This window comes from Trachemys scripta, chromosome 3 (assembly GCF_013100865.1).
Source record: "Trachemys scripta elegans isolate TJP31775 chromosome 3, CAS_Tse_1.0, whole genome shotgun sequence".
In the NCBI taxonomy this organism is placed as follows: domain Eukaryota; kingdom Metazoa; phylum Chordata; order Testudines; family Emydidae; genus Trachemys; species Trachemys scripta.
In genome coordinates, this window is record NC_048300.1 from 132,031,442 (window position 1) to 132,044,704 (window position 13,263).

The following is a 13,263-nucleotide window of genomic DNA, read 5'->3' on the forward strand; positions in this document are numbered from 1 at the left end:
TACCTGGCATGATACCCTCTCATTAGGAGTCAGATGAATCTGCTTCATCCGCCAAGAGAGTTGCCACAATGCCCTCTCTGTCTGCCTCCACAACAGGTACTCCTGGGGGAAATCTGCACCAGTGCGCAATGCAGAATTTTGCAGAAATTAATGTTTTTTGCACATAATTTCATTTCCCCCCACAGAAATGGGCTGCAGTGCTGCTGGCTGCCACTAGGGGCGCTGGACCCAGCTCACACATAGATGACACTGCAGCGGGGGGGGGGGCAGTAGAGAGTTCCTAGCAGCTGCAGGTCCTTGCACGCTCTGCTGGAAGGAGACAGAGGTGTGCAGGAAACTACACAAGCCTGGCTGGGACCCAGCAACAGGCTATTTCTCCTTCTGGATCCATGGGTGGTAGGGGGATAGGTGTCTGGGCTGGGGGGACACGGCTGGCTTCTGGGAGCGAGGGGGCTGATGTCTGGGCTGGGGGATATGGCTGGGTTCTGGGGGGCGGGAAGGGGCAGAGAAACAGGAACTGGGTTGTCATAGGGGTTTCTTTAACTCTCTAGTCCTGGGGGAATTTTTGTGTGTCTGTATTGTTACAGACATACTTGCTGACAGGTATTTTGAAATAAATTACCAAAATAATTGAAACTGGTGTGATTATGTAGTTATCTTGACAAATAAAATTTTCAGAATTTTGTAGAATTTTAAAATATTGTGTGCAGAATTTTTAACTTTTTGGCGCAGAATTTTTAATTTTTTTGGTGCAGAATTCCCCCAGAAATATAAATTGCATCACACATTTAAATGTTATAAAATGGTGCCAGTTTCATAATACTTAACATATATATTCAGTGTTGAAATTATGTTTGGTCTGACAGAATATTTTCAAATGCTGTTGGGGGTCTATGTGGGACTTGGCTGCTGGAAATATCTGGGAAGTGTGCTGCCATGGACTTGTGCACTTGATTTTTCTTCTCTCTTGCACAGTTTTGTACACAAGTATAGCTGCAATGGCTCTGATGTAATTAGTCCTAATTTGCTGTGGTGTAAGCTAGGGGAGAATCTGGCCCCCTTTGTGTTTAAGAAGGGAGTATAAAAGGAACTATCCTCCTCTACAGTCACATCACAGTCGTTTGTGCCATCTCTAGATTGCCTTAGTGAGGTTTTTCTCCTTAACTATTTTTGATTGGTCACAATCTTTTTTGTCGAAACAAATCACCTCTCTTCTAAGTAGAGAGAGACTCCCATTGCTGGATTGAAAAATAACAAACTGTGCAGATTTTCTATACATCAGTTTTGTGTCTTACATCTGACCTGTAAATTATATTGCCATATATGGCACTAGTGAATATAGCAGATCACCTGTATCTGGGCATCTGTAAACTCTGGGCAAAATTCTGTAGGTTGCATGTATTTAAAGGAATGCCAAGTTTGGCCCTCTCTTTGTGTTATGTTTGTATACAGTTATAAATAGGGTTGCTAAAAACATTCTCTATAAAACTAAAGTAAAATTAGGCTTTTTTCCAGCTCTTTACTTATTTCCTTTCCCCCCACCACTGTATCTGTGCAGCACATTGTCTGAAGCTTTTTCTGGTATGGGACATACATCCTATGAAGCCTTGTCAGTACGTTCTTGGTTTCGATGCATTTTACAAATGTACATTGATCAGCCTACTGGTACATTGACCAGGACAGATGTTGAGCGAACAGTTGGTAAGTGTTCACGTTTCCCTAGTGTTTGAATTGCTGTAGCGATTCTATATAGCAAAAATGGCATATATTTTCAACTAATTACAAAATGTATTTTTGTTTGTATTTCTTTACTTTTACCTTATTACAAAATGTGCTTCTTTACACGGCTTGTGCTATTTCTTGATGTTTTGCCTGTTCTATATATGACAAATTTATCACAAACAAAGATAAAAGAGCTGTTTCCTTGGAAGCAAAGAACAAAAACTTGCTCCCAAGGAGACAAGCTATTTTTTCCCCCATGAAGAACTGCTCTAAAAAAGTGAAAATCTGAAGTAAATAACCAGGAATCATGCTGTGAACTCCGTAAAAAGAAAAACATCCAATTATGAATAATTCTTTCCCATTTTAGATTGGATATTTTGCTTTCTTGGCTGCTTCATCCTTATGTGCTGAATGATATTTATTCAGACTTATTTCGAATACTGCACTTCTAATTATCTATAGGGCAAATCTTCTAAAATATATTGTTCATGTATATTCTGTAAATTGTAATTCATGTATATTCTGGAAGGCTAACAGTAGAGTGAAGGGCTTGGATTACTCCTAATACTCATTACTCTCACCCAGTGTTGGATACTTGCCTAGTTTAGAAACAAGCCCTTTGTCTAGTAAGAAACCTTAACTTATGGAATCTTCATATTTTAAAGACTTTGAATTGTGTTTTACTTCATGATTTTGTTAACAGATAAATAGAAAACTCAACCATAGGTGGAATTGACTAGCAAAGTATACTGTGTTCTCAGTTATATTCCCTTTATAACAAACAGGGAAAGTTTACATGGAGCAGCTGACTGAAATGACAAGGTTGGTTTTTAAACTCTCAGAAATAGAAAACATCTTCTCAAAGGCACATTTTGATGAGTCAATCTTCAAGCAAGACCCTAAGAATGCTCTTGTCCAATTCATTAAGGTACTGTACCTCTTATAAACAGGACAGTTACAATGTGCAATGTAAAACCAAAACTTGAATGTGATTTTTTTTTTTTAAGTATTTAGCCAAGCTTCTGCACAGTACTTAATAAAAACAAACAAAATCCAATAGAGTCTGATCTATTTAACTTTCTTTGTGTTCTCAGGCTGTTGGTGTAACTTACAGCGGCCTTCAGACTGTAGCTGAGAAATCTGCCATGGTAACAAAGACTTTAGACTATCTAGGTGACGTGGTAAAATATGTAAAACCTTATTTGCAGAAGAAAGGACCTGCTGAAGGCCTGCAGCTCACTTACTCGATTATAGGTAATTATTTTGCAACTGTACATCATCTTGTTTCATAATTCAAGTATCAGGGGGTAGCCGTGTTAGTCTGTATCTACAAAAACAACAAAGAGTCTGGTGGCACCTTAAAGACTAACAGATTTATTTGGGCATAAGCTTTCGTGAGTAAAAACCTCACTTCTTCGGATGCATAGAGTGAAAGCTACAGATTATGTTTTCATAATTCAGTAGCACAAGAAATAGTTTTGTGCATGGAATGAGTAAAATATTGTGACTCAACACAGCACCAATGAACAACTTTTTGTGTGGACTTTTTAATAATCTATTTTCCTGATGTTTAAAAGATTAAATATCAGAAAACTACTAAAAAGCAAAATTCCTAATTTTCTCTTTTATCTTTCTTACCCTTTTATCTTGATCCTCTGAAACAACAATATTTTCTCTCCTCCAAAAAATAATCCTTCCTCAGTAGTTGTGCTGTGAATACAACAAACTTTAGCTTTCATTTGAAATCATGAGGTTTTAATATTTTTGTTCACTGAAAATCTTTACTGGAACAAAACAAGGAAAAATGGCAACAGAATGGGATTTTTATTAGTCTGCAGTATCTTTGCTATAATGCTATGGTAGTGCATCTGACTATGTAAATTATCGATTAAATGAGCATTACTTCGGCACTCTTCTCTTCGATCCTGTGTGCACATTATTAAATGCCATATTCTGGGAGCCTTACCCATACTGAATAGTTCCTTACTCCTTGAGTATTGCCATTAAAACCAATGGGACTGCTCAAAGAATAAAGTGGTACTACCTATAAATAAAGGTACTACCTATGAATAAAGTGCCAGAATCTGACCCAAGGCCTGCCTACCTTTAAATAAAAGATAAAGAGGGTTGTGTGCACATGTATATGTGTAGTGAAAGCACCATCTTTAAAACAGTGGGAATTGTTTACTGAAGTAAGCAAAACTAACATTTGAGTAGAATGCCGAATGTATATCTGATTTAACAGAATTATTGATGGGTAAATGTTTTTATTTTCTGATTCCCAGATCTGTATATTCTGGTACATAAGCTATCAACCAAATGAGCTGTGTTAAGTATCCAGATGCCAGAACCATTTTTATATTATAAAGTGACTAAAGGGTATTTTTTCCCTCTCTTTGCTTGCCCATAGGAAAGGGTGATATTATCAGAATCTGAAATTGTACCACTCAATACAAGAAATTGTCCTTTTCCTTTAATAAAAAAGTAGTGAGTGAAATGGGAATTATGGTTTTGTTCTGTCAGTTAAGGTAATCTCAGACATTTCTTCACCTGCTGTGAGCTTGTAAAACTGCAGTCACACAGTAAGATGCTTTCCAGATAAATCTGGAAGCCTCTCAAATATGGGCGTCATATGTGTCTCTAAACTGCATTGCCATGTGCCACCAAATACATAGTGTCACTGATAATGGGCATAGAACTCTGGGTCAGAGTGATTATGCTTCTTCGAAATATTTGTGTATGGTAGTTGGAAGAAAACTGGGCACTAGACAGCATTATTAGAAATATTGCTAAGTGATCACTGTGTTTCATTATGATTGATCACTGTGTTTTCTTTCACTCCACAAGATGAATGTTGTTGTTCGTTGGTTTTAGAGATGGTAATGGGTTGACTTCTATACATTAATAACGTCTTGTAAAAGCCTATTTTTGATCTCTTCCATTACTTATTCAATCTTGAACATATTTCCTTGGGATGCCCCCATATTTTGTGACGTAGGAAACCTTTTCTTGTTTATAATTGGATATACACTCAAATTGTGCTCAGTTGATGAGAACTACTTTGTATGGGCAAGAATCTGTTTTATTAGACTGTTTATATTAGTTGCACTGTACTTTGAGTAATAAAATGCTGCTGAGTATGCAGCCATTTCCTCAATAAAAATTGCACTTCAGCTTTAATGAAGCTGTTCCTGGATGTCAAGGTATTTTTACATTAACACCCTTTTACAATCAGTAAACTAAGGACAGGGAACTGTGCAAATCAGTACACAAAGGTATTGAAAAGAGGTAAGAAGTGCTCTTATATAGCATGGAAGTTTTCAAACTATAGACCACGAGCAGTCTATAAAGAGGCACCTGGTTCTATGGACCTGGCTTCTCCTTGTTTTCAGCTGGTAAATTGCATTAAAAGGAGTTAAAATATATATAAAATATTTTCCTAATATTGCTCTTTCGTGTAAACAATGTTCTTATTGCCATAGGACTGTTAGGCAGTTTTGAATGGAAGCTAAAGGCAATCTGTCTTTTGAAGATGTGATTCACACTGAAAAAGTTTGAGAACCCATATTATGGCATGTGTGGGGGAGGCAGATGTAGTGTACAAATATGCCAAATACAGTAGTTAAATAGTGGAACGCTTATAGCACAGAGGTATAATAAGATGTCCCCCTTGTATGTTGTAGCCATTCCTTTTGCAAAACAACTTCACTGTAATTGAAATTACAATTTGTATGTTGTTATGCATTGAAACAATTTGGGACTTCCATATTGCTGTACTGTAAATGGACTTTCATTGTATCCAGGTTCACTAAGCAGGGTGGACTGTACTTGAAAATGAGACAACTGGGTTGCTATAGTTACCCATGGATAATGTAACAACAGATTGCCTGTTTGGAATTATTTTTGCCTGCTTGTAATTTACTTTTTTGGGTTTCTTGACTGTTCTTCAATAGGAGGCCTTGTAAAGTTCTGGGCACCAATACTGGCAACTTCCAAAGCACAACAGCTTTTGTTCCGCATCATAGATAGCTTGCTATTGCCACTTGTCGTGTTTCAGCAAGACAAAGAGCTGCCTGCCGTTATGCTGTCTGCCATTCGGGAAAATCTTCCTCTTTATCTTCAGGTAAATATCTGAATTCCTTTATCAGCAAGCAAACAACATCTTGAACAGCAATGGAATTTTTTTCTACAAAAATGCCTTTGATCTCATTTAAATCAAGCACAAGAAGCGGTAGCATTTTTCCTTTTGTGGAGAGTGGGAGGAAAAAGAGCCACCCCAGTTGGTTCACCTCTCTCTGAATATGTATAGCAGTGATGGAGGATGCACTCCAATATACACTAGCTGATCATTGTGTATAGAGAAGATTTAGCTGACCTATTGCCAACACTGGCTTGTTAAATGAGGGACTTTTGACACAGCAGATCAAATAAGCATAATGGATAAAAGGACACTGGTTGAGATTAGAAAGCAAACATGTATTTGAAAATATACGTTATTAAATATACCGTAATAACACTCTAGTGTACTAGGGGTTAGATAATTTTAAATGTTTATTTTTTACTGTTTTTTGTGTTTGTGGACTTTCTGAGAAGACCCTGTTGTTATTTCAGTGGTTTGACAGTGGATTTGGTCCAGTCATTGGTTCCAGTATTGGTTGTAGTCTGTTTCTCCCCCACCCCCCGCACATTTTCATTTACTCTCAAAATGCTGTAAGGCTTACTGGAAGTGCAGGAGGTTGTTTACATTGGGGTTGAAGGAAGACCTATTTTTAAATAAATAATTAAATGTGCACATTATTTTCTGTCAAACCCTTTTTTACAATCCCTCAAAACCTAACTTTGAGCATAAACTTCTTGCTACTGTTCTTAAAAGCAACTAAGTAATACAAGGCAGTAATTAAATTCAGAGGTTGTGGTGACATTGTAGACATCCCACAGCTTTCTTCCTTTATCCAAAAGTCACATTGTGGTTGATGGCATGTCATAGTAAAATTAATATCACTATATAATGACATAGCAGTATATGACTTAGTTCTTTGCTGGTTTGTGGGAATTTTGAGACGCTGTCTATACCTTGTGACCATCTTGAAGCTGATATTACTACAGAATGTGGCAGCCTGCTTGCTAAGTGGTATTTCATCCACAGAGTATATTACACTGGTGCTCTGTAGTCTGTGCTGAAAACCAATAGGCTTCTGGGTGTAGTTTTCAGATAATTGTTTTCTATAAAGTCCTAGACTGTTTGGGTCCTAGCTCCCTGGCACTGCTTAATTTGTGCCAGTGCTGAACCCCGGCACCTCTGGGCTTGCTGCATCAGTTATGAATGTAAAAAAAATTGCCGGAGCCCCAGCACCTCTTTCATTACAAATTAAGCAGTGCTCCCTGGTTTCGCTCCCTGACACAGTCCTTATTGAGCTCCCCCTGCAGGTCCACACTCAGCAGCGTAGGGAGTGTCCTATCTGCTGGATCCATGAGCTTTTGAGCACCCTGCCCTGAATCTGGTCAGACTCCAGGCATTGTCTCTGCCCTCTAGCCTCACCCCTTGAGTGCTGACTTTCTGCTGGTACCCTTTTGTGAAAGTGGGACCCCACAATCCACTTGCCCTAGGTCGCACGACCAGTGATGCCCCCCTCTTCCAATCTTCCCAATAGCTTAAGCACACCCTATCCCAGATCTCTGCTATAGTGGGTAGTCCAGTTTAAAGTTTAGCCTTTCCGGGGCATATGACAGTGAGGCTTTGCAAAGTACACATGCTGAATTCATAGAGAAAGCCTAGAGACTTACAGATCCATGCAAAAAACCTGCATTGAAAACCCATCCCTCCTTTGCCCTCTCACTACGCCAAGATGTCTTTGGGTTTATAGCCAGTCCCTTCAGGAGTCCCTGGACTTGACACATCTGACTCAGTCTTCTCTCCCTGGTCATGCATTCTCCTTGTTGACTCCTGTAAGCAAGCTTGAGCTGGTCTGGCAGTCAAAAGATTCCCTCCGAACCAGAAACCACGTCCCTTTGTGTGTGCGCAGCATCTGAGTTTTTAACAGCCAGTCCAAATGCCTGATTTTTTTGTTCTCCTTCTGGGGATTTTCCATCCCTCTGCAGACAATCTGAGGAAAACCAGTTTCCGTACACTTGAACCATCCCATTGTTCTAAGGTGCTCTTTCTCTTTGTGGCTATTCATGTTAATGACTCTCCATTGTTACTGGCCTGGGAGAGATGTGCCACCAGCGCTGGTAACAAGTGGCTGATTCCAACTACAATGAATTTCATAAAATCCACCGGAATTAATAAGTTTGTATGTAGACAGATTTGCCAAACCAATACACTCCCCATGTGATACTATTGCAGTTGCAATTGGCAAATTACTCAAGGCAACAGGGCCCTGATTTAAAAAGAAGGGGGCTCTCTTCCTAAGGGGTCCTCAAATCTGGAACTTCCCTAACTTATACTGGCAAAGCCCAGATCTTTTAGGGAATATGGCAAAGCTCCTCTCTCTCTTTCCCCCCCTTTCCTTTTTTTCTTTTGATTTTCTGTGTTGTGAGTACTTTGAGGGCTACAGCATGAATAGGTGTGGTTTATTAGAATCTCAAGTAAGTATTATTGTGGGAGTTCATTATGATCACTGTGATATGCTCTAACTACGCTAAAAACCCCAAACTGTAGGTATGTTTTAAAGAGATGAAAATAACTATCAGGTATATCTAGGATGCCCATTGCATATGTCTGAATGCCACGTGCATGAATTAAGAACTGCATTAAGATTGGCCATAGTGTGTTTTTTTGGTTTATCTAATTACACTTACAGCATTTATTTTATTTTATTTTATTTTAGTTAGCTTCTTAAATAAATGTGAGCTAAAGAACTTATGTATGAGAGAAATTGATTTAACACCACCACACCCATTTTGTCCACTTAGCCACCATTAACTGGAAGCGAGAACACCATGTAGTCAGGAATAATTTGAGCTTTGTATAAGCATATAAAATAGCTGCAGCTGCAGTTTTGCTGATAAGGATAGAAAGTAAAATTGGAGGAACCATGGGAATGGGCGAAAGTGTGGATAGCTGACTTGGGATATGGATGTTCCTGATTATGAGTTTTTGTTGATCTGATACTAGGAACTGCTTGCTGATGTTAGGAAAATTTTTAGTGACTGAGTTATGCGCTTTGTTCTGAGCAACCTATAAAAAGATGTCTGAGTGCGTGAGTTGGAGAAGTTCAGAGAGGTTTTCTACAAGCTAGAAGGCTGACACTCAACTCCCCAGCAACTAGGAGGAAGGCTGACCATTAGAAACCTACCACTGACCACTCGACACCATCTCAGACTTTTGGTAACTATATCTGGGTTGTTCTAAACTGTTGCTATTTTAGATGTGTGCTTTGGACTCAATAAAAAGGGATTTGGGGGCAAAAGCACTCACGTTTGTACCAATTGTTCATCAGAGGAGGAGCTGTGTTCCCACTGATTTATTTCCTGAAACTATCTGGAAGAAAAGATAGTTACCAATAGGTTTGGGTTCAGAAAACCCTAAGTAACATGTACACATCTCGAGGGGTTCCTGATACCCAGAGTCCATTCTCCACTACATTCAGGATACTTACTGGAGATTCTTTAGTGTTCCCTAATTGATCCAGCCTTCTCAGGCTTGCTGAGGCCCTGGCATCACTTCACAATTTTAAACTGGTACTTTTTCTTATCTTAAGAGGTGCTGAAGGAAGGTTGTTCCTTCTACCATTGTACAGACTGTTCTTGTGACAGCTGATGACCTCCTAGGAAATGCTGTAGTTAAGAATTTGATAGGATTTGTTGTCAAAGTTGTGTGCAGAGTGGTTAAGTGTCAGACATTAGAAGGTGAGGCACCAAACAAATGAATGGATGGCCATTTTAAAGTTTTTATGGCACTGTTTTTAATTGTGAGATGAGGAGGCAAGGCATATAACATCCACATTAGGCATTTTATTCCTTTGGAAATGTTGTTGTAGAGCTGGTTTTATGTATTAGTGAATTGCTGAAGTTTATTACTGGGAATCCGAAAATCGTTCTGATTGTTGATAAAATGGATTTAGAAAATGATTTGGAGGAGTGTTGGTATAATTTGCCAACAGTGATGAAGGTAACAGTGTTTGTGCACTAAAACTATTATTTCCAAATTTAGTGGTATAAATGTCTTGCAGAATATGATGTGTGTATGTGAAATGAATATGTATTATATATATATATATATAGGGGCATATAGTGTCCTCTGTTCAAATGATCAGTATTATAAGAGCTTCATCCTGAAAGGCACTGTGCATGCGCAGCTCCTGTTGTCTTTAATGGAATTGACCATGCTCAGCATCTCTCAAGGGACAGGCCTTCAAAGCCCTCATCTGTACTGTACTGTCAGAGATCTGAAGAAGTTCAGTACCGCATTTTGTGAATTATAGCATGTATTTAATAGGCACTGTACAACATTAATTGGTGAACAGATTTATTCCATCAGCAGGATTGACATTATATGTCATCATTAGACAGTTTGGTGTTTCTGCAGTGAATAGTACCAGCAGTCCATACTAAAAGGTCCTTCTCTCTTCATAGGTGATTGACAGATAGATAGATGAATCAGAAGAAAGAAGCATTTCCTGGCACAAACTGTCCCTGCTGTTAGTGCACACAAAAATCTATTGCCACTCTGCTTAAGTGAGGAGATGATGCTGGCATGCACTTCTCCTCAGGAGACTTTTTTTTCCTTTCTTCAGAAGATGTGCCTGAAAAACATGATAAAAGTGGAGAAAAATAAGGCAGCCTTTATCAACATTCTCTGTAATGCCTATCTGCTGTATAAAGAAGGTCTGTGTGTCTGAAATGGATGAGGTCAAACCTCCAGTCCAAAACCCAGTTAGCTGCAGTCTAGCAATGTAGGTTCATCCTCTCCTTCACACAAGAGGGCAGGTTCCCAGCTAACTTCTGACAGGATCTACCAAAAGAAGATAGTACCCATCCTTGTATTTGCTCCCTAGGCCACTGGTGTCATGAATGTTTCTCCAAGTCGCCTGACAAAGCTTTTGCTCAGTCCACTTTGCCACTTAGGATATGGAGCTGGCAAAATACCTCAGAGAAGCCAAACTCTCTAAAGCTACTGTATCAACTCTCTATCTTGGCCTCCATGGAGATCTTGCCTTCTCTAAACACTTATAAGAGCAAGAAGTACTCTTCATCGCCAAACAAAGAGCCCTATATTGCACAACAATTCTGACATGCCTTTGTGTGCAAAAAAGAAATCCAAACTTCTCCCTCAGAAGGTTTGAGGAGGCAGGGGAAATTTATTCAGCATCCTCTTCAGGGTCTGATGACTCTTCACTGAGGCACTTTAAAGAAGAGGACATGAGCCACCCTAATGAGATCAGTGCCCAAGACTTGACTGAAGATTCTGCTTCCACAGAGAAGTGTTTTTTCCTGATGCTCACAAAAAGAAAGGTGTTTTCGCACTATTTCCAATCTAGAGTAAAGGTCCGTGAGAGGGAAGACCCATGAGGGGGAAGTTTATCACCCATGAGCTGATAAACTTCCTCTGCCAAAAAGCATATAATACCCTCCCCTAAGGAGAAAAATGGTCTGAGGGCCTCTCTAAAAATAGACTCCCATATTACTAGGTGATCTACAAAATCATATATGTCTTTTGAAGAGGTAACTTTATCTGATCCATCAAACAGGAAAATGGAAGCATCTTTAGGAAGGTATTTGATTCAGGAACGAAAGGCTTCAGCACAATTCTAAATAAATCTTTTGTCACCAGAGTTCTTTTTGTTTGGGTGTCAAGATAGATAGCTCTCTCTTCTCATAAAATAATTAAAGAAAAATGAAAAGTAACTTACATCATATTATTTTGGCTACTGATGACCTAGAATCCATGATGCTACTTCAACTTTGTCAACATTTTTGTTAAATTTTTAGCCAGTGGAGTATGTCACTGAACTTCAGAACAAACAATCACTTCCATTCCTGTCATTCAGTAAAGGCACACTTTTTGGTATTGTCTTCGTTAAGATGGCTAAATATGTTTAGAAGCAGAATTACCCATTTCCTAAGAATAAGAAAACATACCATCAGCCAAGTGGATTATTTTTGTCTTTTCACCTGGCTGCTCTGAGAATTTGCCTTGTTTCTCTCAAGCTCAAGGAGCGTTCCCTCATCTAATCCTTTAATAATAATAATAAATGTTGCTAATATTATTATTTCTTCAGCCTGTGGAAAGGAGAAGCTGTAAACAAGTGTATCCTATACTCCCAAGTTATGTGGTGGTCTTCCTGTCTCTCAGCTCAGCTAGATGAATGTCTTTTCTCTCCTGTTTCCAGTGTTGAAGCATTCAGGAGACTTGAGAGTAATCTTAGATTGCAGGTAGCTGTGCTAGTTTTTGGAATAAAGGGAATTCAATATGGAATCTCTTAAGTCTTATTAACAGCTGTGCCACAAGAAGCAATCTTCCATGTACATCTAGTGCAGCATCTCATCAGAAGATACAAGACCATAATAAATAAACTTCAATAACAACCTGCATGTATTTCACATATGATACACTTAAAACATTCTTTCAGTGGTATTTGAGTTATCCTCAGGCAACATCTATCTGTCAGACAGGTCCTTAAGCTCCTTGGTTTTTGAGTTTCTGGATTTCTCTCTTCCCTGAGAATGGAACCAAAACATCTGTTCTCCAGAAAAACGACTCTCAGTTCCAGAAAATGTCAAGTCTCCCAGTTTGTTTGATCAACCTATTAGTGTGTGAATTCCAAGGAAGTTTCTTTTTCTGGTTTCTGAGTGCACTCTCCATTATGACACTTTGTGACAGGATAGGGCTATCTTTTTTCCCCCTCTAACTCATCCTTCCTGTCAGTCACCAGTGAAGGGAGGAGGACCTATTGTGATGAACCTACTCTCACAGAAACCTATTACACAGGTAGGGGATTTTTTTTCCTTCACATATATTAATATATTATTAATAATATATATTAATTTCCCTAAGACATTATTCAGCTCACTCATTGGGCAGACATTTGCTGCCTAGTTTATTCATTGTGTTTTTTAATGGGTTTTGGTTACAACATGACCAACGTAAAAAAGCAATCTGCTACAATTTTTTTTTACATATGTCTAATGATTTTTCACCTTACTCTGTAAAATAAACCACCATGAGGAAAGAGGCAGCAAGAAAAGAAGCAATAATGAATTATTGCATAGTCTCTTGACACCACCATCATGAGCTTCTTTAGGGAGCTAACTTTGTTCGGATACTTGCCACTGAAATGACTTTTAATTTCTTTTTTCTGCTTTTAATTTTTGCGTGTGTAGGTGTGTATATTTTACATCCAAAATTAGAGCGGGTATAATTTTTCATTGAAAAAAAATAGCCTTTTTCAAAAATTAAACATTTTCACCAAAAGTTGTTTACATTGAATTGTTTCATTTTTTGTATTAAAAATAATAATCAAGACATCATTTAGCATTTTTTGTCTTGGGTTCTAGTAAATAATATTTCAATAGGTTTTGTTTAAACTCAATTTTTAA

At 38.5% G+C, this 13,263-nt stretch overlaps 1 protein-coding gene across 1 annotated transcript in view; it reads left to right on the top strand.

The window, feature by feature from the left end:
* MMS22L (MMS22 like, DNA repair protein) overlaps window positions 1-13,263 on the top strand; it is a 134,545-nt gene that overhangs the window by 106,650 nt on the left and 14,632 nt on the right. Inside the window, exons 17-20 of the mRNA XM_034766003.1 lie at window positions 1,559-1,701; window positions 2,508-2,650; window positions 2,817-2,976; window positions 5,676-5,845. Coding sequence (XP_034621894.1) covers window positions 1,559-1,701; window positions 2,508-2,650; window positions 2,817-2,976; window positions 5,676-5,845 — 616 coding nt within the window. The remainder of the gene's footprint in view (window positions 1-1,558; window positions 1,702-2,507; window positions 2,651-2,816; window positions 2,977-5,675; window positions 5,846-13,263) is intronic.